Source organism: Triplophysa rosa, linkage group LG9, assembly GCF_024868665.1.
Source record: "Triplophysa rosa linkage group LG9, Trosa_1v2, whole genome shotgun sequence".
Lineage (NCBI taxonomy): Eukaryota > Metazoa > Chordata > Actinopteri > Cypriniformes > Nemacheilidae > Triplophysa > Triplophysa rosa.
This window is the reverse complement of record NC_079898.1, coordinates 1,661,555-1,688,478: the sequence shown is the minus strand read 5'-3', so window position 1 is coordinate 1,688,478 and position 26,924 is coordinate 1,661,555. Positions and strand designations below refer to the sequence as shown.

The following is a 26,924-nucleotide window of genomic DNA, read 5'->3' as shown; positions in this document are numbered from 1 at the left end:
CAGGCGTAGGGTCATCATGCTTTTCTGCCGACGCACCCTAACCCCTTGGACTCCCATGACCTTCTTGCGGACAAGGGTCCCCTTAGGGCAGGGGCCAGGCACGTCGTTGTGCGACGGATGCCTCCCTGCAGGGTTGGGGTGCCGTGTACAACGGGCATGCAGTGTTGGGGCGCCGTGTGCAACGGGCATGCAGTGTTGGGGCGGTGGACGGGCCCCCGCCTGCGTTGGCATGTCAACTGACTAGAGCTGTTGGCTGTGCTACTTGCACTGAAGAGGCTACTACCTCTTGTGCATGGACAAGCACGTGCTGGTCCGGTCGGACAGCACAACTGCCGTGGCGTATATCTATCGCGCTCACGGCAGCTAACACGACTCGCCGACACCTCCTTTGGAGTCAGCAGGTGATCAGCTCCCTACGAGCCACACTCATCCCAGGCGTCCTGAACCAGACAGCCGATGCGCTCTGTCGTCAGTTAACGCCTCGCAGAGTGTGGCGACTCCATCCCCGCGCAGTCCAGCTCATTTGGGAGCAGTTTGGCCAGGCGCAGGTGGTCCTGTTTGCCTCCCCGGACTCCACCCATTGTCCGCTTGGTACTCCCTGACCGAGGCACCCCTCGGCACGGATGCCCTTGCGCACAGCTGGCCGCAGCACAAGTTGAGCCTCATTGCACAGGTCCTGTGTAAGGCCAGGGAAGAGGAGCATCAAGTGGTACTAGTTACGCCCCATTGGCCTAACCAGGACTTGGTTCTCGGAGCTAAGGCTCTGACAACAACTCCCCCCATGGCCGCTCCCCCTGCCGAAGATCCTGCTTCCCCAGGGGAAGTGGCACGTTACGGCATCCCAGGCAGAACCTGGACTCCATGTCTGGACGGGACGAGGAGATCCTGAGTGACCCACCCCCGGTCTGGTTGGGACGTCACTCAGGCTAGGGCCTCGGCCACTGGGCGGCTATACGCCCATAAGTGGTGCCTCTTCTCTTCCTGGTGCTCTTCTCGGCGAGAAGACCCGCGGAGTTGCTCGATCGGAAACGGGCTGTCCCTTCCTCAAGAGAGACTGGGGTGTAACCTCTCCCCCTCCACACTGGGAGTGTATGTAGCCGCTACGGCCGCTCATCATGACCCAGTTGCTGGGTAGCCTCTGGGACAGCACGACCTGGTCATTAGGTTCCTAAGGGGCGCGAGAAGGTGACCACCTTATCCGCGCTCCGTACCCTCTTGCGACCTAGGTGGCGGGCCTCAAGAGGCCCAGCCCCCTTCGAGCCTCTCGGAGCTGCCACTCTTTCTCACTCTTGATAAAGACGGCTCTCCTGATGGCGCTCACCTCCAAGAGGGTAAGGGACCTACCACCGTCCGTGTCCACAGATTGCCTAGAACTCGGGCCCGGGGATTCTCACGTTATCTTGAGACCCCGCCCCGGCTACGTGCCCAAAGTTCCCACCACTCTCCCGAGAGACCAGTTGGTGAACCTGCAGGCGCTCCCCACCGGGGAGGAAGACCCAACCTATCCGTGTTGTGTCCAGAACGCACACTCTCCTCTACTTGGACCACACGCAGAGCCCAGAAGCTCTGAGCAGCTCTTTGTCTGTTTCGGAGGTCAGCTGAAGGGAGGGCTGTCTCCAAACAGAGGCTGGCGCACTGGATCGTGGATGCCTTCTTTATGGCATACCGATCTCAATTCGCCCCTGCCCTTTGGGAGTGAGACACACTCCTCATGGGCACTGGCTCAGGGCGCCTCTCTAGCAGTCATCTGCAGAGCTGCTGGTTGGGCTATGCCCAACAACTCCGTGAGGTTCAAATACCTACGCGCGGAACCGGTGTCAGCCCGCATCCTGCAGGGCAATGTGTAGGAGCGGCAGCCGGTAGGGCGTACGCCTGCGAATGCCCTTCCCCCTTCCTCTAGGGGGATCAGCGGCTATTACGCCTCCCCTCTTTCCCCCACTGGGTAAAGAACAGGCATTTTATCCATCACTAGCACCTTCCTCGGGGCAGGCTGGGCAGAGCAGCCCTGCCCCCTTAGGCCGGGGAACAGTCGAGTTATCTCCCACATAGCTCTAACCGGACCTAGTGCTCCAGACGTGGTAACCCCCCCTCCATGGGCTTTTCCGTCTGATGTATCCTCATGAATGGTTCCCACCTCGGCAACCCATGACCTCCCTAGGTGGACTCCCACCTTGCGGTTAACTCCTGCAGTCCGCACATTTTCCCATGAGTTCTCCCCTGATGGTGAGACCATGTGATGTCTCCACTAATTCCTCCCTATGATATGTAGTGGTCTCTGCAGCGTTTTTCCCCCAGGGGGGAATAATGCTTACCCAGTGGCCCTTGTGGTGCCGGGCGGCTTCTCGCTGGTTGGAGAACTAAGGCCTCCGCCCGTGACGGCCGGTGGCAGGGGCTTCCCATCTTTTCACAAAAGCTCTGGGACCCCCTACCTCTCCACTGGACGGTCACAATTTTGCATTAGCGCCTACGTCTGACTCGCCCAGGCCAGTCAACTTCGCTCCGCTAGAGATTGTGACGCGGCTCAGCGCTGTGGCGTCTTCCATAGGAACCCCAATCTGTCGGTTCGACACAACGTCGAGAGACCGACAGAAAGGAAACGTCTTGGTTACGGATGTAACCTCAGTTCCCTGATGGAGGGAATGAGACGTTGTGTCCTGTATGCCACAACACTGGCCACCCACCGCAGCGGTCGGTAGGATGCTCTCAGGCTCCTCAGACCAAACAGTGAATGAATGAGCACGCCGGCTTCCCTCTTATACCCGGACATCCGGGGAGGAGTCCGGCATGCAAATTTCATTCGCCAATTTTCATTGGCCTTTTCAAAATACTCAGAAAATGATAGGTTCTCCAGACGAACCCCAATCTGTCGGTTCGACACAACGTCTCGTTCCCTCCATCAGGGAACTGAGGTTACATCCGTAACCAAGACGTTTTCATCAATCACTGTTGCATACTTAATATATAATGAGAATATGCTAAGAACACAGAAGATACTTGAGGTCAGAGGCACCCTTTGCAATTCGAAGGCCCGTTTCAATGAAAGTATTTATTTTCCCTACTATGGCAGTAAATATGGGATGAGATCTGTTTGGTTACTGACATTCTTTTAATTATCTTCCTTTGTGTTCAGAAGAACAAAGACTTTTATAAAGGTTTGAAAGAAACTGAGGGTGAGTAAATGATGACCGAATTTTTATTTTCATTTATTTTTCTTTTTAAAATGATCTTCCTTTGTGTTCAGAAGAACAAAGATTTTTATATAGGTTTGAAAGAACCTGAGGGTGAGTAAATGATGACCGAATTTTTATTTTTGGGTGAACTATCCCTCTAACCGAGCTGAACACATTTGGTGTGAATTTAAATACAGACTTTGATCCAAAAACTCATCACCAGTCACAAAAAAATTGCACTTCAAGAACTATTGCAACAGAGGTGGAAACAAATATCATGTACAGCGATTGAACATCTCTGGAGAGATCTGAAAATGGCTGTGCACCCACGCTCTCCATCCAACCGGATGGAGCTTTAGAGGTACTGCAAAGAAGAATGGGAGAAACTGGCCAAAAATAGGTGTGCCAAGCTTAAAGCATCATACTGAAAAAGACTTGAGGCTGTAATTGCTGCCAAAGGTGCTTCAACAAAGTATTGAGCAAAGACTGTGAATGCTTATGTACATGTGATTTTGTCGTTGTTTTTAATACATTTGAAGAGATTTCAAACAAACTTGTTTCACGTTGTTATTATGGGGTAACGTTTGTAGAATTTTAGGGAAAATAATGAATTAAATCCATTTGGGATAGGGCTGTAACATAACAAAATGTGGAAAAGTGAAGCGCTGTGAATACTTTCTAGATGCACTGACAAGTTTTTGGCTCAATGTCTGCATTTAAAGCCACACCAAAGATGTTCAGCTGGGCTAAAGACTTGGCTAATTTTGGCTAATTCATATGAATTTGTTTGATCTTACTTGTACATTGCAGTGTGATTTGCTTTCGAGCCAGTGATGTTAGCTTTATGGGAGTTAGCCTTCGTTTTTAATCTAGTATTGCAAGATTAAAAACCCAAGATACAAGAAGTTTCGGGGTTAATTTTATCATCAAGTCATGAAAGTCCTAACTTAGTCTTTTGATGGTTTACCTTTGAAACACAACATTTATTCCAGTAGATGTGTGTCAGTGTAGGGTCTGCTGACCACATGCCACAGCAGTGTGAGGTGATAGTGTAGCTTACCAAAGACAAGATGATGTATGTATCTGTTGCTGCTTTTCATTTTGCACTTCATAAGTGTTTGATATGTAGGGAACACTTGTGTCATTAGAAAAACATTCACAGATCTAAATCAGCATTTCTGAATAGCATGAGCTTGAAAAAGTTGTGTCACAGTACACAAAAATACACCATGTGTAGAGCATAAAACCAGGTCTGACTGATAGAAAGTAACAGGGTCAGATAAATCTTCACTGTATTTTCTGCAACCATGATGGTTTACTGGTTTAGAGAAAGGCCTTCTTTGGCTTTATGGAACATTCCAGTGTTGTTTGTTCAGTAACATGTGCTTTGTGCCAGTGTCATTTACCTCCGCAGTGACAGATGGACACTGTTAAGAAAGATTCACCTCTCTTTCAGCTCATTCATTTTATTCGTCTTTATTAATGCTGAAGTTCTGAATCTTCTGTGGATTGAAATGGCCGCTGATTGTTTTGAAGGCATGCATCCGAAGTGAAACATAAAGTAAACCCTGTTTGTTCACAATCAACATTTGAAGTGGAGTTCATGTTAGGTCTTCAAAATAAGACAATATCTTAGTCTTATATGTCATTGTCTTCTAAATACAGTTTACACACACACACACACATATATATATATATATATATATATATATATATATATATATACTGTATACAGAAATGTGTTGATGTATTGTATTTTACCAGTATAGTCTTTCCTCTCTTTAAATACAGGAAGTATTGCAGGAACCAGAGGGAACATTCCATCCGACTCTACAGCTCAAGATGATTAAAACACCTCTCGCCACTTTCTTTATTGGTAATTTATTACTATACTTGTATGTCTGTTTGAGATTCAGCCTGCATCATACCTGTCAAAATTTGGGAACCAAAATACAGGAAATTTTGAGGGGGGTTGGATGGTGGGAGAGTTGGTGTGCGGTGGGGGTGTCGTAGTGTTGGTTGGGACATTCTCTGGCTGTTTCTCAGGCGGAAGGCTGAATCCTCCTGAGGTCAAAGTTAACTGAGCATTACATTCGTAATTCATAGGCATATTACAACAATTTATGCTTAACTATGAATAATGGTCAAATTTATAATTGTTAATATTCTGAAATAAGACATTCTTTATGACGTATGCAGCGGCCTCCGGAGGATGCAGTCTTCCTTTGAGAAACGGCCTGTCTACGTTCCGCCATCCTTATGATGCTGTTCTTCTTCTTCGATAGAATTGTAAAATACAGGAGAATCCCGGGAAAAACGGGAAGATTGACAGGTATCATCTGTATATGATCTTCATTCTGCAGTGTATGCACGCAAAACTGTACATGTAGAATAAATTGATTTTGTAACAGATTATATATCATCTGGATTACGTAATAAGATTACAAAAATCAAGTGCTTGTAATTAGATTAAACTACATTTTAAAATACTCGTAATCTGACTACAGTTACTCTTTTATGGATTACACGATTACATATTATTCACCGAATGCCAGTTAATTGTTTACAATTCAGTGATTCTAAATGTTCAAATTTTTTCAGAGTAAACATACCTACCAATTATACATGTTTGTGATTCTTCGAGTTTTTTCCGGCTGAGAAGGAAAGGGTTTGGAATCACACACGGAGATCCGCTGGATGTATAGACACTAGGGGTGTCATTTTACATTTATTTTTATGAATTATAATATGATTTTAAAGTGACAGGGCATCTTCAATACTAATTTCACCATCAAACTCCATCATGCTGTTATCACGAGAACTTGCCGAGAAATCTTGTCATGTTTCGAGGTCTTGTGGCACTGGATCTAGTCACACCCCTAATAGACACCATTTCACTTTTAAGGAAACTCACGGGAAAACTATTCAGTGTTACTACCAGGAAAACACTAACAGCAAGTTATATCTGTGATAGTATTTTGTCTGTTGTACTGTACTTGAATAAGATGTTGAGGCTCTTGTTGGTGATAAAGAATTAAATATATTTTCCTCTTTGTTTTGTCAAAAACAATTATCCTGCTTCAATACAATTGACATCAAATCAAATTTAAATCAAACGTAATCTCAATGTAATCCAAAAGTAGATTACGTTACCAAAAATGTGCAATCTAAGAGATTATATTACTGACTGCAAATGAAGTCATGTAATTTGTCATTAGTAACTGATTATAATTCATAAGTAATATACCCAGCTCTGATTCGACGTAAATGTAGGGAAGATGGAAAGTCTATGCAACCCTTGAATCGTCAAACTGACTACATTATTACACAAAACCAGTGTAAACGCAGATGTACTGCTTTCTCATTCGTAGATATATGCATGCTCAATAATGGCTCACACCAGCTCTTCTCTTTCCAAAGAAATGAAGCCATGGTGAAAAAATGAAGGGTTTGGTGAAAAACCATCTTTGTGAACTTTAAACTATTGAAATAAGTTCCACATTGTGCGTCGGGTTTGGTTTGAGTCTCTTGTCAGTGAAACAGGTTTGCTTCTATACATAACAAGTTTTCCATACCATAGCATCACTTTGCAAAGTGAATTCCTTTAATGTTGTTTTACCATTCTGAATCTGCTTTTTATTAGTAATGCATTTGTTCATACAACAAGTAAATTACAGAAATATTGTTTCAAAACAATTTAGAGAATGAATATTGGCTTTTAAATCTCAGGATTATCTGTCATTGGTAATGGCAAATTTGTTGTTGGCATTGCAAAATGTGAAATTATGTAAATGATGGCCCAATTGTTTTTGTATCATGTTTTTGTTCATAGCAATTCTGCTGAGCTGTAGTGAAGCGAAGCCAAATGGAAAGAACAAAAAGCAAAAACAAGGTATATGTTGCACAGTGATATTTGAATGGAAATATGACGTCTCATCATTTGTGACAGTACTTGGCTTCTGCTCCTTCAGTTGTTCCTGCCTTAGAGTGTGACGTACGGGCCGGGAGGATCAATTTGCCTGAGTTTATTGTTAAGTGTCCCGCAAACTGCAGAGAGACCAAAGAGAGGGTGTACGGGACAGCAGTGTTTGCTTCTATATCCAGTATCTGCAATGCAGCCATTCACAGGTAAGCTCAGCCTGTTAGAACCCGTGTTTCAGAAACCTTGAACTTTCTTTACAGACTGTAGGATCAGTGTTACAGTAATACACCTTCATGGCAAAATGACATTTAATCTCAATATATTACAGCAGTATATCAGTATGTGCGACATCATCACATTATCTCAGCGAGTCAACTGTTTACTTATTCTTGGGTGTCTTTAGACTTTTATCTTGTTGGTTCCCAATTTCGATTCCATAGTTGAAAAAACATTTTGATATCAACCTATATGGTCATTTACCCTGCTTATTGATGCACATATGTATATAAAATGTATATATTTATGAGTGCCGTTTTGTGTATATCCACATATCAACCATGTTTTGACCGATTTATTACAATTCGTTTTACCATAGTTTAACTACAAATTTCCCAGTTAAACTGTAGTTATTATAATGAAACTATGGTTAGGGTTATGGTTGGAAAAAGGGCTTTTAATGACATATCAGCAGATCACAAGTGTCTGAAAATGTGAATTGATAGGAGGAACTGAAATTTTAATTTGATATCAAATATCCGAGTCATAACTTTTCCATTCCGGTTCCAGAATTGGAATTCATTTTCGATTTCCAACCCTATTGTTGCATGTTCAAAATTTTTCAAAATTGTTTTCTTCTGTGTTTGATTTTGGAGTATGTGTCCAAACCGATTCATGTTTTTTCAGTATTCTGTTCCTGTGGGACATTAGCATGCAGTATTTTTGGACAGTAAGGTAGTGATCAGCTTTCATTATAACTGTCTGGTGTGGATAATCAGAAGATTACAGAGTTACAGACTCAGACTGAGTAGGACTGGTTGAACGCTCTACCATTGGGTCTTTTTCACAATACAGTCAATGTAGGTGTCCCACCTCAGGTCCTGAGTGACGGTAGAGCCCAGAAACCTAAACAGTATAGGATCATTTCAGCTCCGGGTTGTTTTGACTGCACCAGATGGCCGGTTGTTCAGACTTCCTTCTCTATGATCTCTTGGCTCCTGCAGATGTTCTTGACAAAAGAATATTCGTGGCTGGTGGAGTTCTTTTTTTCTTTTTTTTTTTGGAGTTTATGTGGTGTAGGAAGAATCATGTAACTGTCCCTTTACATTTCTTACCTGTCCGAACCTGACCGAGTCATTTTATCAGCGATTTCTCCTCTATATTAGGCAGCGGAAAGTCCAAGCTTTGTGGTTGTAAGGTCTTTAGACGTACACTAGAGGAAAGCCCCGCTGTACTAGAGGATTCATTTACGGATCAGTAGCTACTGTGCCGAATTCACTCGAAGCAATACATACTGTAGAAACATAACTCGTAATAAAATAACAGCGATCCTAACAAAAGATCCATGGAGTCTCCACTCTCTCACTCAAGATTTCAAGAAACGTATTGATTAAAAAGGAGCAACTCAATCGTCGTGAGAGGAAATGCCAAACAACAAACCAATCTAGTTAGAATTTTCAATCGTAACCTAGAACACATATAATAAACACAGTTACAAATAGACGCTTCTCCCTAAATATATATATAAAAAAGAGAAAACTAAACAAAATAAAAAAGCACCCACCACCCTATCATGCAAGGATCACGGCAACAATCAAAAGCAAGGTAGGAGGCAAAATAATTCCAAGCAATTTACCAATGCTATGTACTTCTTTAATCATTTATCCCCCAAACACACACGATGCCTACCAGACCAACCTAGGGAAACCTTGGACCTCCTTTCCTCTATTCATATTCGTGACTGCTCCCCCTGTCATGCAAAAGGCGTGGGAAATGTCCAATTCAACTGTTCTGAAATAGTGGGATTATAACACCTAGTCCTATTAAGCGAATCAAGCAATTTACCAAACATCAAAAAAGTGCTTACAACAAAGTACACCACACTGGGTAACCACAATCAATTTAGATCAATGGAGAGCGAGGAGGCTAGGGCGGTTCTAGAGTGACTTCATATCCAGGGCTTCGGCCTGTCACGATAGCAACTTTTTGTTTGTCAATATATTGCATCATAAATAATTGCGGTAGTCGATATTATTGTCATTTTATTCATATTTAATGATACTGATTACGTAATGATGTAGAAAAGCAAGAACACCCTTTTAAAGAACAAAGGCCTTTTATTAGAATATTTGTACATTGGAATGATAAAGAATAACTGGATATAATAAATAAAACGGATACTTCTGGTCCTTAGGCTAAATATGATTGGTTGATTTGCGTTACCAGCTGTTGATGATGAAGTTTAGGGCAAATTCAAATCTATTCCCTTTAAAGTGCAGATCCCTTGATATGTGAACTCTGGAGAGAGCAGTTGTATCTCATCATGTGGCCGTTTGAAATACACTTGCCCAATGGAGCAATGAAAAGCAATAATATCTCTGTATCTGGAGCCACTTTTTGTGTGTTGTCCCCTTTGCGAAGTGCCCTTTGAAGGATCAAAAACGCTGTTTGGAATTTGTCTAAGGTGCGATTATACAAATGTGACGCATTACTGTATTACATCACCTTTTCACGCTGTCATATTTATAATATCTATAAAATCTAACTGTCTGGAAGACCTCTCTCTAGCTCCAACTGTGCCTTTTGCTTTATAGATCAGTTTTTAGGTTAGTTGTGTTGCTGTTTTCGTTACCTCCGTATTAAAAAAGTAGAGCGTCTCGTCTTTGTTTTTCATATCCGAGCGGGTGGATTGCTTTGACACCAAGTGGATTACTATTCTGAACTGGCTTTATTCATCAGGAAAATATACAATATAAGTCCTCGAGTAATGTCTCTTCATCTGCCGCTTTCCTCTCTGTGTGTGCAACTGTGCATGTGTGCTTTTGACACACAGACATAGGGCAGAGCTAACAGAGACCGTGTGGTTGGATACAATTTTAATGCCATTCATTTTTGTGTAAACAAGAGCATATATAAACACAACAGTGCTATGTTGCATCACCAAAAACTGCTGACGTCATATCGCTCGATAAATTGATTCGCGACAGGCCTAATTTAGCCCAGAAACATCCATATGTGTCAGAATACATTAAGCATCTAAAAACACCAGAAAAACTTTTTTGGTCAAAGTGCCCGGTCTGCCATTGCAAAGCAACCATGAGCTGTGCTTGCTGTGAAGGTTCCAGCAAAGGATAAATCGATTTTCAACGGCGACGCGCCTGGAAAAAAGCATGTCGCATCACATGCAGGCTGCGACAGTGTTGCTTTCTATTTGAGTCTACATGCTAAATTGAATGAACGTGCACACGCAAAAGACATGGAATGCGACAGGCCCCTAAGTGATTTTTACAGGGCATGGTAAAAAACACAGCCCCCTCAGGCCACCCCTAGTGCCGCCCCTGCCAGAGGCTTAAATACAATCACTCCCATCACTAATCAGGCGATAACACAAGGTAGAGGAAAACAAACAAATATATCCTCCCCAAAAAAAGAAACGTTCCTGTAACATTACATTTACATAGATACATTTTGTCCAAAAGTAATCATTCCGATTAAGGAATCCAAACATAGGGAACACTATTAAGTGATCCGATTGATTTGTGCATTTACTATATGTGACGAGCTTCAAATGGGATTAGATCTTTTGACTTTTGATTCTCATATCGTTGTGTCGCATAAAGTCGAACACAGTCTCTGTGCCGTGCTGCTTAACAATGGAGAAGTGAAATGAATTACAGCCCATTTAAAAATGTGAGATGCAAACGTTAGGTGTTAACTGAATTCCAGCCACAGATCACCAAAGACACCATACATAAGTTTAAACAATTTACATTGCACTTTTTTCCAAAGCGACTTACAAGTACATTGCATTGTACTGTACATTTGTTTCTGACTATGTGCAATCCTCTGGGATCCAACCCATGACCTTGGCTTTGCTAGTGCCATGCTCTAAGCACTGAGCCACAGGAAAGCTATTAAATAAAATTAAAGGAACACCATTAGGACATATACAGTACCAGACGAAAGAACGGTCAGCATAAAATATTCTCAGAATCACGCTTCTCGGCGGGCAGCCAATCCCTGCACACACAGACAGCAAGGCACACAAAAATACAGATGCCGAGGATCATAACACCAAATAAGACAAATAAAACCATATATACAGAGTATTCCATATGTACGTATATATTCTGCCATTTATTCCACATTGTGTTTGTTTGGGAGGTTGTGTTGGATTCTCATCATAGACATCACTTCCCACTCTCTCTCCCTCTGCGCTTTTCCAAAGTGACAAAAGCCCAAATAAGGAGCTAAGCTGGAGAATTTGGTAGGATGTGGCCTAACTAATGCAGTAAAATGCAGACAGCAGCAGGCATTGTGTTTGGATTAATGGCTTTCATCTGGAAGTCATGTGTTTGGATCTCAATAAAACAGAAGTTGTTCTTATTTAATGTAAAGGCACATGCAGCGTGTGAATCTGTTGGTAACCACTTTGATCGTTTATCCAACACAAACAGCATTCAAACACATGACACAGACTGACTGTACACTAGGTTGAAGTTCTGCCTAATATCCTGACATCTCAAGCCTTAATAATAACTCTGCATTTTGAAGTTAATATTTGCACAAACTTGTAATTGTTTCAACATAATCCTCCCAAGCGTCAATCCCTGCATAGCCCACAGGTACTCTCTCACATGCTTGGCATTTTTTGCTGTTATTTTGTTGTCAGTGGGGTCATCACGAACTCAGGAGGAAAGGTCATTGTGAAGAAGATGGCAGGACAGGCCATCTACAAAGGCAGCTTCTCCAATGGTGTCCGATCTCTGTCCTTACCCAACTGGAGAGAGTCGTTTTCAGTCTCAGGTAGAGTCGTTTTTTTTCTGTTGGAAAGAAATAGAAACGATGTTTAACTGCTTTCATGTGTCTTATGTGTTTGATTCGAAACCTCAGTGGGTAAACCAAAGAAAGGAGTGATCTATCCATCCACTCTGGACTACACCGCCTCACGACCAACAGCTGTGAAAACAGGCAAGTGGTTTTTGACAAGCCGATTAAAGCATGCAGGCATTCAAACGCTCTGTTTCGTGCATGAAACTGTTAATACAACTCTGATGGACTGACCTGTGCATGGTGGCATACAAAGGATAAGTAGTGTACAGTAGAAAATTGATTATTGGATAGATGTTAACATACCTAGAGAAACTAGTCCTTTTTAGTTTAAGGAAGTTCACATGCTTGTTAGGTGGACTGAGAACTGTTCTCTTTGCAGTGATCTTGATAAAGGAGGAGACAAACATGGCCCCAGCAGAATTACAACAGGGGTCCATTATAGTACCAATTGTCAATGAAAGTTAGGTCCAAACAGTACAAGTTGATGTACTATATGGGGCATGTTTGGTTGTTTATTTTCTGTACATAAAAGGAGCTCTAATGTATTATAATGCAAGTCAAATGGCAACCGATTGTAAGCAGATGTATGTTTGTTTTATTTTATTTCATAAATAGATGTTTCCAAAGCAGCACCAGAGTCCACACCGTGGCCCGTAGTAGCTGCAGAACTCAGCTTTACTACAACATCCTCAGCTCCACCCACAACCACAACAGTGGCATTTCCCAGCACCACCACTGTCTTGCTCATCACCACAACAGCCAAGCCACGAGTCACAGTGCATAAAGTTCGAGAGGCAGGTGAGCTGAATGATTATTCACTTGGATCTGATCTCTTTCCAACAGTCCCGTACAGTCATATCATGCATTTGATGGGTTCAGCACCACCAAAGTCATTGTCCTGATGGACATTAAACGGTGATATGGATTAGGTGACTCTTATTCATTTTCGTTTTCAATTCTAAAAAAAACCCCCATCTATTTCTGATCCAGGCACCAGTCATCCGTATTTCAGCTCTGTAGCACGTAAGTTCGGGAGGCTTTTTTTCAAGTCTCACTCATGTTGTTCTTGTAAATGAGCACCTCTTGTGGCTGCTGTTCTTGTGTGTGTGTAAGTCTGGTGTGGTGGATCACTGAACTTAATATTCTCTGACTGTCGCTTCTAAAGCTTTCTTTACTTTTGGGTGTAGGTGGTTGTTGGCCTGTTCATCCTTCTAGTTTCTAATAAACATTAGAGCTGGTGTTGCAGATTCATAGCCATTGCATAGACCACTTTGATGCCGACATCACGATTATGTCATTTGAGCCCTGCGCGGGCTGCAAATTTACGCTCTATCCCAGCCTTTGTCCAACAGCTTATCAGAAATCTCAGCCTGAGTCCGAATGAAGCCTGTGTTTTTATTTTACCTCCGCACTACACATGCTCGGCTGCTGAACGCATAGTTTGATTGCCAGCGGTGAAAGCCGTCAGGGACATATTTCTGCCTCCACCTATGCTCCGCCCACAAAAACGTGTCGCAATGTTTTCTAACAAACAACATCCACTCTATATCAACTTTTTTTAATCAAAACTTTATTGACATTTTAGTATTGGTAACATGTACAGAATGGCACAGACAGTCAGCTTAACAATCATATATTAATATAGAAAATAATAATAATCTAATAAAAATATATTTACAAATAATTAAAAATGATTAAATAAGGATACAAACAATAATAAAACGTAAAAAAAATCTAAAATATACTGTATATGAAACAAAGGTGAGAGAAAAAAACAACAACAAAAAAACAACAACAACTGTACTTAAGATTTACAGAAGATTAATATACATACAACAAACTTAACATAAAAACCATGGAACAACGCTGAAAGAAATCTGCTACATTTGAAATGTCACTCTGTATCAACGTTACATCAGCTCTGTACCAGCTCTATATGAACTTAGGGTAAATGCGATTGTGATGAAAAAACTTTTTTCTTGAAGTGGTTTGCACAGCACTGAAGAAAGATCAAACATGATTATATTACATGACAACAAAATAAACATATGATACAACTAGCATTTCTATACATTTACAGTTTTTCTTAAATTGCTAACAAGCCTTTACCAATACTTAAAGTACTTTTTCTAAACCCTTAACACAGTAACACACATTTCTAAAATCACATTTTGTTAAATAAATACAACTCAAAATGCTGAATACCTTTTTTCTACATATACTAACTATCAAAACAAAGCAAACCCAATTCAAAATCGAGTCATTCGGTAAAAACTGTCATGACTCGGCGTGGTGGAAAGAACCCAAATGCAGGCAGCGGGGATTAAGGGGTTAACGAAAAGGGTTTATTTAAATACAAGAAACACAAAACAAAGACCCACGATGCATGGGGTATAACTGCACATACAGGATAATAACCAAGACGAGACTAACTGACACTAAACTGAACTAAACAACACTTGACATAAACTAAACTAAAACACTTACTAAGACTTGACAGGAGCTTCGACCAACAGGAACTAGGTAGACAGGTAACCACACAACGATACTGGACACGAGCATAAAGCAAACACATATAATGACTGAGCACAGGACAATGAAACATGAGGGCATTAAATAGGGAAGACAAACGAAGAATAACAACACAGCCGGGGTAACAATACAGGAAACAAGAGGGGCGGGGCCAATGACGAGACACTGGAGAGAACACATATTATTGTCAAAAGGACAATAATACGTTTCTCTCCACACATAACCAAAGACTTTGTCATGGCTCTGCCTCAGGACCAGGAAATCCAAGACTATGTGAGGTAGAACCATGACAAAAAACATTAGCGCTAGTTGTCTATCCAATAGGAACATATAGTCAATCATAGCGCATAGACTGTCAAAATGCTAACAAATAATGACATTACAAAAACGGCATTACTCTCGATCTGTATAGAACATACAATATGAAAGTAAAATTCATTTTTAATAGTATGTGTACAACATAGTGAAAGAATCATCAGTATTTTATAGAATATACAATAAAGGTGACAGAATTGCTGCACTAAGGCTTTAGTGGCAAAATGACATCCGAGCGAAAAAATCAGCTTATGACAACGCTCACGTTTAATTCATTAAACGTTCGTGTGCGGCCAATCCTGTCATACGAATAATCGTACCTTGAACAATGCAGCGGCTGAAATCGATCGTAATGAACTCATGTGGTGTCTGATTAGCCTCCAACTCCATAACTCTCTGAAAATGTTTACAGTAAATGTGGGTATGTTTACTTGAGTAGCAATATACAATAGTGAAAAAAGTGCTTTAGAATCAGATATGGTGTATAGGCACCTGGACATATTGGTGTCAGAGTTCATTAACCCCCGCTCAGTTTCTTTCAAAGGGAACTGTGTACACCTGTTTCATTCCAATTCTGTGTTTGTTCAGAGTCCAAGTGATGGTAGCCAGGCTGATGCCTGTACAATTCTGTCCTGAATTGTCAGTAATGACCCATCTTACAATAGCATGCTCTTGGTCTTCATCAATCAGCTTCTTCTTTCCCCAGAATAGGGAAGTCGTTGTGTCCTTTACATGAACAAAAATGTCACATATTTGTATTTGTAGCTACTGGTGGTCAGCACTTAATGTGGAACTGCAATCATGGCCTTCATGAAATGCATTACTTACCTGTCGGTTTGTTGAAAAATTTGGCTAATGGAAGCCGCAGTTGACCGTCTGAGATTAGGCTGGACTCTTTCACCTGCCTCTCTCAGTGATAGACCATGGCTTACCACATGGTCCATGATGGTGGCTCTTGTTTCATCTGTGACAACAGCTCTTACTCTCCTTTGAACTGCACCATGCGTTCTTACTCCTCTCTCCCTACCTTTCATTCTTCTTTCTCCCTAGTCCAACCCAAAAAGATAAGATGCATGATTTTGGTACGGGGCACTAAGAATTTTAGAAACGTGTGAAGTCAATGAATGTTGGTCACAACAGATGGATGTTGTGATAATTGTGTTTAGAGTTTTGAAAATGTGACAACAGATTGGTCCAAGGCATTTTAGCAATTGAAAAAAAAACTATTTAACATTAACAAATAACACTGTCAATATAAATCCTTTCTGCAAACACCCGAAAGACAAACTATTAAAAAAGCTAAACATGCACTTAATACATCTCACTTATATGTATAGTTAATAGCCAAGACGACGATGAACCTACAATGAACAACATATCGTATCATTAGCATATTTTACAAGTGCCATCTGCACAGGTTTTTGAAGTGAACGTGAACAAGTATTCTTTTGTTTTCGCTCCAAAGAAAATGTACCTGAATGCTTTAGTTCACTACAGAAAGTCGTCACGTTCCTCATCGTCATCACATCCTTTGTTGTCATTTGAACAGAGGTGGACGAAGTACACAACTTCCTTACTTGAGTGAAAGTACAGATACTACTGGTCAAATATTACTCCACTACAAGTAAAAGTTGTAAAGACAGATTCTTACTTGAGTAAAAGTACAGAAGTACGTGCTTTTAAAAGTACTCAAGTATTAAAAGTAAATTTCCTTTATGTCAGTTGTGCATTGTTTTATTGTCGTATACCTTTGCCTCTGAAGCACCCTACTGAATACACCGAGTAGCTCACAGTATCAGTGGTATTAAAGGAGTAGTTCACTTCAAAATTTGCCCCCATTGACTTTCCATAGTCGTTTTTATTCCTACTATGGAAAGTCATGGGGGCTAATTTTGCAGTGAGCAACTCCTTTAAGAGCTTTATATGTTTAGCACACATATGTTTAGTTTAGATATAATCCTGTATGATCATTTAGCTTAATTATCCTCATTAGCCCCCTAGGCCTATATGTATTTATGAGCAGTGTTCTTTTATTTTGTATATTCCCTTTACCAGTTTTAGCAGCAATTTACCAGTAAGTAGTAAGGTTCTTGTAAATAGTAAAGTGTAGAAGCCATGTGTTTGTTGGACTTATTACCATAATTTAACTACAAACATAAACTATAGCTAGTATAATAATGAATATAATGAAACTATGGTATGTTTAGTTGCTGTGGTTTTACTAAAGATTGTTAATTGGAGTATGGTTCCTATATTTAGAAAATGGTAAATTTGTGGATACTGTGGTTTTAATGCAAATACCATCCCTGCTGAAAAAAAACAATGAATTTTTTAATTAGAATGAGATTTTTAAATTAAATTCCTCTTTGTAGTGTGTTTTGGGTTTTATTCCAATAGGATTTACCATCCCAGCAATAGAATCCATCACATACAAGTAGACAACAAGTATCCATAGTACAATTCCCATTTATAACCATTAAATCCATTACATTTTATGTTGTATTTTGGGCAGGGTTCTATTGTTTTTATTTCAACAGGAATACTTCAACTATAGTTACTTCAGTAAAAACATCATTCATTTTCCAAATCGCTTTAAATGATATAACAGCAGATCAGAAGTTAACACGCACGTGTAGCTCAAGGTGTATGTGATGCTTATTTACCGTTTAGCCGTATGCCGATCATTTTCATGACAATGTTTCAACGATCTTTGACTGATCGTAACCCACAGATGATTACACCACACTTTAACATGTGCCTTTTTCCTCTTTTAATGTTCTATTTGCCTTTTCAGAGCGCTATCAACGATGTAGCAGCGCCTACGTTTACATTAGTTTAGCGGGAAGATCCCAGAGTTGCCAGATTTGCGTTAAAAAAATCTGCCAAATGGCCATTCAAAGCTTGCCGGAAAACGCGAGCTTAGAAAAACTGAAATACTTGGCAACAGTAAAAGGTCCTGGCAGATCGCAAGCCAGATAAATTGTGCACACAGGAAACCCCGCTGCATAGAAACCATTTTCTACTTTTGGACCTTTTTATAAATGTAGTGGAGTAAAAAGTATGATATTTGCTTTCAAATGTAGTGAAGTTAAAGTACAAGTACTCAGAAAAAATAATACTCAAGTAAAGTACAGATACTCAAAAAGTGTACTTAAGTACAGTACTCAGGAAATTTACTTGTTACTGTCCACCTCTGGTGAAATGTAGTAAATGTGAAGAAAGCAACGGGTGAATGTGAAATGTCAGTGTATGTACATCTCGCTTGTGTCTCGGTTGACATCATGTTAATAGTGTCTAAAAGGCTTTTAGTTGTACTGTAGGGACCGGCTTGGTTGCTCAGAGTCATAGAAATATTGACACACAGTAACTATTGTAATGTGTATTTTAATTGAGTTGCTGAACCAAATGAAACACAAGAACAATGTACAGCAGGTCCTAATTTCTTGCTTGGAACTTTTTTTGATGGATTGAGACACACTCAAGTTTAACTCATTGTCGTTGTTCTACTTTGGTCTCAGTAACGATTTGATTGGTTGTTGTGTTGTGATGCTGCCTTCAAGTGGGAGTTTGGGAAAATATCTGTTCACCAGTGGGAAAACACATTGAGATATATATATACTAGTAATATATATATATATATATATAGTATTTGTATATATATATAATTTATATATATAATATGAAATGCCACAGTGTTGACTTAGTTATATTTGATCAAAGTGCAATTCTATTTTTTAGGAAAGATACATATTCACAAGTCGTAGGATCGCACACCTGCAAATTATTAAAATAATTTCTACATGATTTAAGGTAAAAAGTTGGATTTGATGTGGTAAAGTCGATCTTGAAGTCAAAAAATCTCTCAGACAAAGAAGGTTCAGGTGTCAAGGAGTTAACTTTATTTGATCAGGCCAAACAAAGTGAGATGTCCCAGTCATCTGAAAACGTGTTTTCCAGCCTACAGTTATAGTGAAACTTAGGAAAGGAGGTGCTTTCCTAAACCAATCAGGTAAATTCCCTTTATCTTTTATTTTTTATTATCCAATCATTCTTGTCTGCCACTATTATTTTCTAGGCAACAAGGTTTGTATCTAATGGTGGAATGTCGGCCTTCACTTGGTTTTTAAAAATAAGTTTTCCTGTTGGTACCAGTTTTCAGGCCACAAAGTGAACTACATGTTCAACCTTCTGAACTTTATCTAGGTCAGGCCTCAAACAGATCTCAAAGACATCACTGAATTGCTGAAATCTGTTCTATACTTGTTTAAAATGATTAAAAATATACTTATATGTTCAAACAACACTCAATCAATGCTTAAGTATAGTGATTATGTCATTAAACCATTAAATCATCTTCATATATTCACTTGTAACACTCATGTAACACTCAATCATTGGTCTGATTATTAACACATCTATGGTAATATCATTCCTATGAATACTTCTTATAAGTGGGATGTACAACAGAGCCCAAAAGTGCAATGTGCAAATACAACAATCAACAAAATGATCAGAATTATGCACAATAATGTACTGTATAAAGTGGATGTGGTAAAAGGAATTATTCACAAATCAAGTTGGTTTGAACACGTTACATGTCGTCGTGACATTGGATGGCACAGGTTCACATGAAGGCAGCATGAATATGTTGAAATGTTTTGTTTCTGTATTCTGTGGAATCGGTGGTGGGTGGACAGGCTGGGATTTCAGAGAAGTACACAATGCTAAGAAAACTGAAATGTGGCCATTTGATTTGAACTTGAAATCACACTTTATGACAATTTTAGCTGTGTTCCTTTAAAATGTATTGCTTTATTCATGCTATGGTAATCTTACTAATGGGTTTTTCTGCAACTACAGGCACTTTTGACTCTCCAAAATAAAGAAATCAACCCATGTGAATTTACTTTTAATCATCGGAGTCTGTAATACATATAAAAAGGTCAACAAAATTGCATGTACCATGTTTATTTTATATTTGTAATTTAATATACAGGAAACCTTGAAAATGTTGAAAAGACATTTTGTGGAAATTACATTTTTGCTAATATTCCAGCTAATTGGCAGCTAGCAAGGTCTACTAAATTAGTTTTGACTCTTAGCATCTTACTATACACGAGTTAAACAGTAATAATAAAAAAAGTTGAAAGTACAGAATTACTGAGCTGTATGATAAGGACACAGAATAAATACTGACACAGACAAGATGATTTACCTCATATTTTTTTGGTCTTGTGAGTGAGGTAGTGAGGTGGCCTAATCTGTCAGCAATGTGCTGTGTTCTAATTTCTGTTTCCATATAAACTAGACTTGTTTGTCTAATGTCATATTAAAAGCTTTTTTTCATTGTAAGGACTCAAAAGTGTGGGACAGGCACATTTACTTGAAAAAGTCACAAAAACGATCAGTAAACAATACAAAAAAATGTAAGATGCTGTTAATGTCATGTCTCTGCTTCATTTAGTCATGTTTTTCTTGGTCCTGTAGCAGAGCCATGACAAAGTCTTTGGTTATGTGTGGAGAGAAACATATTGTTGTCCTTTTGACAATAATATACGTTCTCTCCAGTGTCTCGTCATTGACCCCCCTCCTCTCGTTTCCTTGTTATCTTTCCCTGAGTGTTTCATTACCCACACCTGCCTTGTGTCGTTATCCCTCGTTTGTCTCTCCCTATATATACCCTCATGTTTCTTTGTCTTGTGTTGGTGGATTGCGTTTTGTACCGTGTATTGTGTTCCTGTCTAAATCCCTAGTCAAAGTCAATGTCAAGTCGAGCCTGTGTAAGTCTGAGTTTGCGTTTCTATAGTGTTGTTCTTTTTACTGTCACGATCGTGGTGAAAGAGAGAACCCAAATGCAGGACAGCGGTGAAGGGGTTAACAAATATATTTATTTATAAGTACCAAACGACAAAACAAAAACCCACGATGGGGCAAACCAACAAAACTAGATACAAAAACTGACAGGACAAATATAACTGAGACAGGGTAAAAGAACAACACTATAGAAACGCAAACTCAGACTTACACAGGCTCGACTTGACATTGACTTTGACTAGGGATTTAGACAGGAACACAATGCACGGTACAAAACGCAATCCACCAACACAAGACAAAGAAACATGAGGGTATATATATGGAGAGACAAACAGGGATAACGACACAAGGCAGGTGTGGGTAATGAAACACTCAGGGAAAGATAACAAGGAAACGAGAGGAGGGGGGTCAATGACGAGACACTGGAGAGAACGTATATTATTGTCAAAAGGACAACAATATGTTTCTCTCCACACATAACCAAAGACTTTGTCATGGCTCTGCTACAGGACCAAGAAAAACATGACTAAATGAAGCAGAGCCATGACAGTTAATTAATATGTATATTAAACGATTCTGTTTCAAATTATTGCAAATTGTAATCTCTTAACATTATGACCAGAGTTGTGGGACACGAGTAAAAATGGTGTTTGGACCTATAAATACTGAATAATTTTATATTAAATCACATTAATCATGAATTACATTTTTTGTGAAGGTGTGTAATGACACTGTGAATATATTTATAAAGCGTCATATGACAAATGTTGACATAAATCAAACATTTCACTGCTGGGTCTTAAAAGTGCCCGTAGTTGCCGAAACACCTTTATAATATTGTTATTTTTATTATTACTCTGAGAGTTCTTAATCAGTTTGTGGCTTCGGGGACAAGTGGCACAGGTACAAACATTCACTGTAAAACTAACGTACATAATAAAATGTGCTTTTAAATTGAACAGATTTGGTATGGTGAGGTAATAGACTGGCAAGTTTGAACAGCTTCCTTTGGCGTGTTTATTTCTGTTGTAAATGCCTTTATCATGTATCGTGTTCTGTCAGTAAAATGTGGCTTATCTTTGTATATATGACACAGGTGTGCAGAGATCAGAAACCAGCAGCACCGTCCGCAGACAGCCACAGGTTCCCTCAGGTTCAGGTGAATCATCCATCCATCCATTTCAAACACACCCATGACAGCCATGCAACAGATATTAGAATCTGCTTTCCTCACTCTTGTCTGTTTGACATTGTTATGCAGCTTATAGTCGTGTTCAGTTGTCGAAGCACACAGCACAGTCTAATCCAGGTGAGATCAGCATAAACATCATAAATGGCCAGTATTACGTTTATAGCAAAAAAACGTCCCTGGTAAATATACTAGCATTACTGGTTAGCAGCATGTTATGTTTTAAAAATTATAATTTGTTACTCAATATTTTAAATATGTGTTTAAATTAAGCACACCCACATTAACAAAATTAATTTGTACATACAGTAGTTGTAGTAGAGAGTCCTAACGTTATATTAACTTCACAAGGAAGTGCTAAACATTTTTAAGAATACTGCAAATCATCACCTAACTAAATTGACATCTTATCCTATATCGGCGCTGTCCTTCTGAAACCTTGTACATCCAAATTCACTGTTTCTCAGGAATTGGAAAAAACACTGTGCATTTTAAGTAATTAAATACTGTGTTGTCAAAGTTGACAAGCACTTTTTATTGGTTGCATATTTGCAAAACCCAGTGACAAACAAGTAATAGGGTGACTAATAATAATGATTTAAAGTCCCAGTGTCATTAAAAATGACAATTCTTATTTTTTTCATGAAATATTTTTATGGTAAATGTTTATAGTAAATAGTTTATCAATGTGGGTCATTTTCTTTTTAAAATTCATGTACCCTAATAATCTTCAGTTAAAATCTAAAAATGCATTTTCGTCCTGTAATGACTGTCCATCTCAAATGACGTAAACTAGACGGCTTGGGCGGAGCATCCGTTAACTCCTCCCCTTCAACTGTCAGTCTGCTGCCAGTTTCATTTCAAAATCAATGCAACAGCTGTTTTTACACATCCAATCAATTCGCAGTGAAAAATGCAAGCCACGCCAACTATTATATGTGTCAGAGTACGGAAGTAAAAGTGATCGCAACTTCCGGTTCACGGGGACTTTAAAAAAAATCATGAAATATGGAGATACGAGGTTTCAGAAGGACAGCAGCGATATACATATATATATATATATGTGTGTGTGTGTGTGTGTGTGTGTGTGTTTAGAGTAATCTGGCCATTCGTTAGTTTTGTTCTGGACTAAATGGAAAAAGAGTTTGAAGGGATCCTGAGACTTGAATGCCTTATACGTTGTAATCGCTTTACACTACTAGCATCGATAGGGGCTGTTTATGTAAGGAATAATTGACGACGGGCCGTTCAATTATCGAAAGTTAATGCACACCCCGAGGTGGTAATGCGGCCACGACGCGAAGCGGAGTTACGCCTCGGGTGTACATTAACTTTCGATAATTGAACGGACCGGAGTTAATTATTCCGCTTATACCACGGTCACAACACCACAAGACGTTGTTCCGATGTTTTATCTCAAGACATTTGTATGGTATTTGTCCCGGAATGCACTTGCTGGTAGGACTTATTTCTTACACATCTCATCTGAAGGCGTTTCTGGAGCCTGCATATGCAGTTTTCCGAGAGCGAGAGGAAGACAGACGGTGCACATGCACACGCGTTTGCTTCACTGAGAGTGAAAAGACAAGTATCTATATTTGATATGTTTTCCTTGTATTTAACACCCCTGTCGTATAAGAAAAGTATTAAGAGAAAAAAGTGACTCGGAGGTTTCTGCGCCAGCTGCGGTTCTCTCAGTGGCATAGAAAGCTTCCTGCTGTGTGTTTTAAGTCCCGTTTACCCATTCCACAGACCAATTTAAGATGTTGTTGTTATTTTTGTGCTTCGTTTTTATCTTTAACCCGCTGTTTGTGTCATGTAGTTTGCCGTTACCTTTGATATATGGGTAACACTTTAAAATAATGGTCCGTTGTTAACAAGTAACTATGCAGAAAGTAATAGTTAGTACTACATTAACACTTCTATGGATAGGCTATATATGTAGAATATATCCATTCATGTTTTGGTATTAGGCTTTTGGTATTTGTATTTATTCATAAATTTGTTTCCACAAACAACCTATTTTTGCACTTTATGTACGTTAATGTTGAGATTAGTAATTCATTGTTTTTTCTTTATTAATTGGTCATATTTCGCAAGTAGTTCTCAATGATGGCATTTTTCTTTAGTAATTATCAAATACCAAATAAGAAACTACCTTTGTCCTAAATTAGCTATTACTTATTGCTTAGTTAATCTTGCTTCTATATTAGTTAATAGTATTAAGGTAAGTGTTAATATAGTACTACCTATTACTTTCTGCATAGTTACTTGTTAACAACGGACCATTATTTTAAAGTGTTACCGATATATGCTTTAGTTTTTCGTCTCAACAGTCCTGCACAGTGCTCTCGCCATTGTTGTTCAAATGTTCATGCTGTCCATAAATATTAATAGTTATTTCTTTGCAGACAATGGAATTTGCCTGTCATTTTGTCTGTTGTTCGTATTCACTGGTGGACAGTAGGCTAAACTTGGCGAAGTGGACCTGGAACACCTTCATAGGTGTGCATTTACTGAAAGTTAATGCATACCCATAGAACGTTTGTCAGCCAATCAGATTGAAGCATTCAACAGCCCTGTGGTATAAACCTGAATGAATGAATTAATGAATAAATGAATGAGGCATTTATATAGTGCTTTTCTGTGTATTGCTGTACACCAGGGGTCACCAACTAGAGGACCGCGAGATACGTCCATCCGGACTTCAAAGCCTTTTGACATAATAAATAAATGAATGCCTAACATTATTTTCTAATGCAATCAAATTTATACCAGGCACATCAAGATCTGCTCAATAGTAGTTTGGGTCCTACGGCGCCAAGGATAGTTAACATATGCGCACTGTTGCTACATTCAGACGTCGATGAGTGAAGAGAGCCGCGACAGACTCGCTGCACAGCGCGCAGACAGATGTAACTGACTGTGACTGAAAAACAGAAAAGAAAAGTTGACGCTGAAAACGTCTTGGTTACGTTTGTAACCTCGGTTCCCTGATGGAGGGAACGAGACGTTGTGTCGAACCGACAGATGGGGTTCGTCCCTGAGAACCAATCGCTTCCGACTACTTAGAAAAGGCCAATGAAAATTGGGGAATGAAATTTGCATGCCGGACTCCGCCCCCGGAAATCCGGGTATAAAAGCGAGACGGCGTGCTTCATTCATTCACCTTTGTTCTGAGGAGCCTGAGACCTCTCACGGCTGTTGCAGAGGACAGCACGTGTTGTGGCAAGGAGGACACAACGTCTCGTTCCCTCCATCAGGGAACCGAGGTTACAAACGTAACCGAGACGTTCCCTTTCTGTCGGTCTCTTGACGTTGTGTCGAAGCGACAGATGGGGTTCCAATGGAAAACGCCATAACACTGTGCCCTGTCACAATCTCAACGAAGCAATGGTTACTGGCCTGGGCGTGTCAGCCGTGAGCGCTACCGCAAAATTGTAACCTACAAGTGGGTAGGTAGGGGGTCCCAGAGCTTTCTCGAAAGGTGGGAAGGCCCCTACCTTCGGCCTCACAGGCGGCGGCCTTGTTTCTCTAACAGCGAGAAGCCGTCCGGAACCGTAAGGCCACTGGGTAAGCGCTACTTCCTCAAGTGGGGGATGCGCTACAGAGACCACTTCCTACCGCAGGGAGGAGAATAGTGGAGATACCAACATGGTCTCACCGATGGGGGAGAACTCATGGGAATAAAGTGCGGCTGAAGAGTAAACCGCGAGGTGGAGGTCGACCTGGGGAGGTCATGGGTTACCAAGGTGGGAACCAGCATGAGGATACATCAGACGGAACCACCCTACTGGGGGGTTGTAACGTCTGGTAGCACTAGGTCCGGTTAGAGCTATGTTGCGAATAACTCCAGAGATACCCGGCCTAAGGGGCAGGGCTGCTCTGCCCAGCTTGCCCGCAGAAGGTGCTTGCTAGTGATGGATGGAGTGCCTGTTCTTCACCCAGTGGGGGAAGAAGGGAGGCTAGTTAGTACGCTGACCCCCTTAGGAAAAAGGGGGAAGGTACTGTCATAGGCGTACACCCTACCGGTCGCCAGTCTTGCAAGACTCGAGCCGATACCGGTTTTACGCGGAGGCTGTAGGACCTCGCGAAGGTGATGGGTGTAGCCCAACCCGCAGCTCTGCAGATGTCTGCCAGAGAGGCGCCTCGCCAATCTCTGTTTGAGACAGCCCTCCCTGCTGATCTCCAAAACAGACAAAGAGCTGCTCAGAGCTCTGTGGCTCTGCGTGCGGTCTAAGTAAAGGTGCAGCGCGCGTACTGGACACAACACGGACGGGGTTGGGTCTTCCTCCCCAGTGGGGAGTGCCTGTAAGTTCACCACCTGGTCCCGAAAGGGAGCGGTGGGAACCTTGGGCACGTAGCCGGGCCGAGGTCTCAGGATAAAGTGAGAATCCCTGGGTCCGAACTCTAGGCAGTCAGGGGACACGGAGAATGCCTGTAGGTCCCCTACCCTCTTGATGGAGGCGAGTGCCATAAGGAGAACCATCTTCATCGTGAGATGAGGAAGAGAGGCATCCCCTAGGGGCTCGAAGGGGGCTCTGGTGAGACCTGTCAGGGCTACATCCAGGTCCCAAGAGGGTATGGAGCGCAGACGAGGCGGATTGCGCCTCCTAGCGCCCTTTATGAACCTAATGAACAGGTCGTGCTGCCCTAGAGACTTCCCAGCAACTGAGTTGTGATGAGCGGTAATGGCGGCTACATACACTTTCAGTGTGGAGGGGGAGAGGTTAGTCTTGAGTCTCTCTTGTAGGAAGGACAGCACGGACCCTATCTCACAACTCTGTGGGTCTTCTCCTCGAGAAGCACACCAGGTCGAGAAGAGGCGCCACTTGTAGGCGTACAGTCACCTAGTGGCAGGTGCCCTAGCCTGAGAAATGGTAGCTACCACCGCTGGGGGCAGACCACTCAGGATCTTCTCGTCCCATCCAGA

The 26,924-nt window shown here is 40.9% G+C and overlaps 2 protein-coding genes across 14 annotated transcripts in view; both read left to right on the top strand.

The window, feature by feature from the left end:
* The window catches only part of ddx21 (DEAD (Asp-Glu-Ala-Asp) box helicase 21), a 151,516-nt gene that overhangs the window by 19,090 nt on the left and 105,502 nt on the right, over positions 1–26,924 (top strand). The window lies entirely within an intron of this gene.
* vit (vitrin) overlaps positions 1–26,924 on the top strand; it is a 69,685-nt gene that overhangs the window by 11,180 nt on the left and 31,581 nt on the right. For 9 of the 13 annotated variants that reach the window (XR_008963602.1, XR_008963600.1, XR_008963601.1 and 6 more), the window contains exons 1-9: positions 5,418–5,502; positions 7,003–7,062; positions 7,142–7,298; positions 11,981–12,114; positions 12,202–12,279; positions 12,757–12,939; positions 13,132–13,164; positions 21,899–21,961; positions 22,064–22,111. Coding sequence is in view for 8 of the 13 variants with exons in the window: in XM_057342869.1 (XP_057198852.1) it covers positions 5,430–5,502; positions 7,003–7,062; positions 7,142–7,298; positions 11,981–12,114; positions 12,202–12,279; positions 12,757–12,939; positions 13,132–13,164; positions 21,899–21,961; positions 22,064–22,111 (829 nt within the window). In the remaining 5 variants the exon portion in view is untranslated. Of the gene's footprint in view, positions 1–4,961; positions 5,047–5,417; positions 5,503–7,002; positions 7,063–7,141; positions 7,299–11,980; positions 12,115–12,201; positions 12,280–12,756; positions 12,940–13,131; positions 13,165–21,898; positions 21,962–22,063; positions 22,112–26,924 lie in introns of those variants that run through there. The other 4 variants (XM_057342863.1, XM_057342862.1, XM_057342865.1 and 1 more) reach the window with 4 other exon arrangements.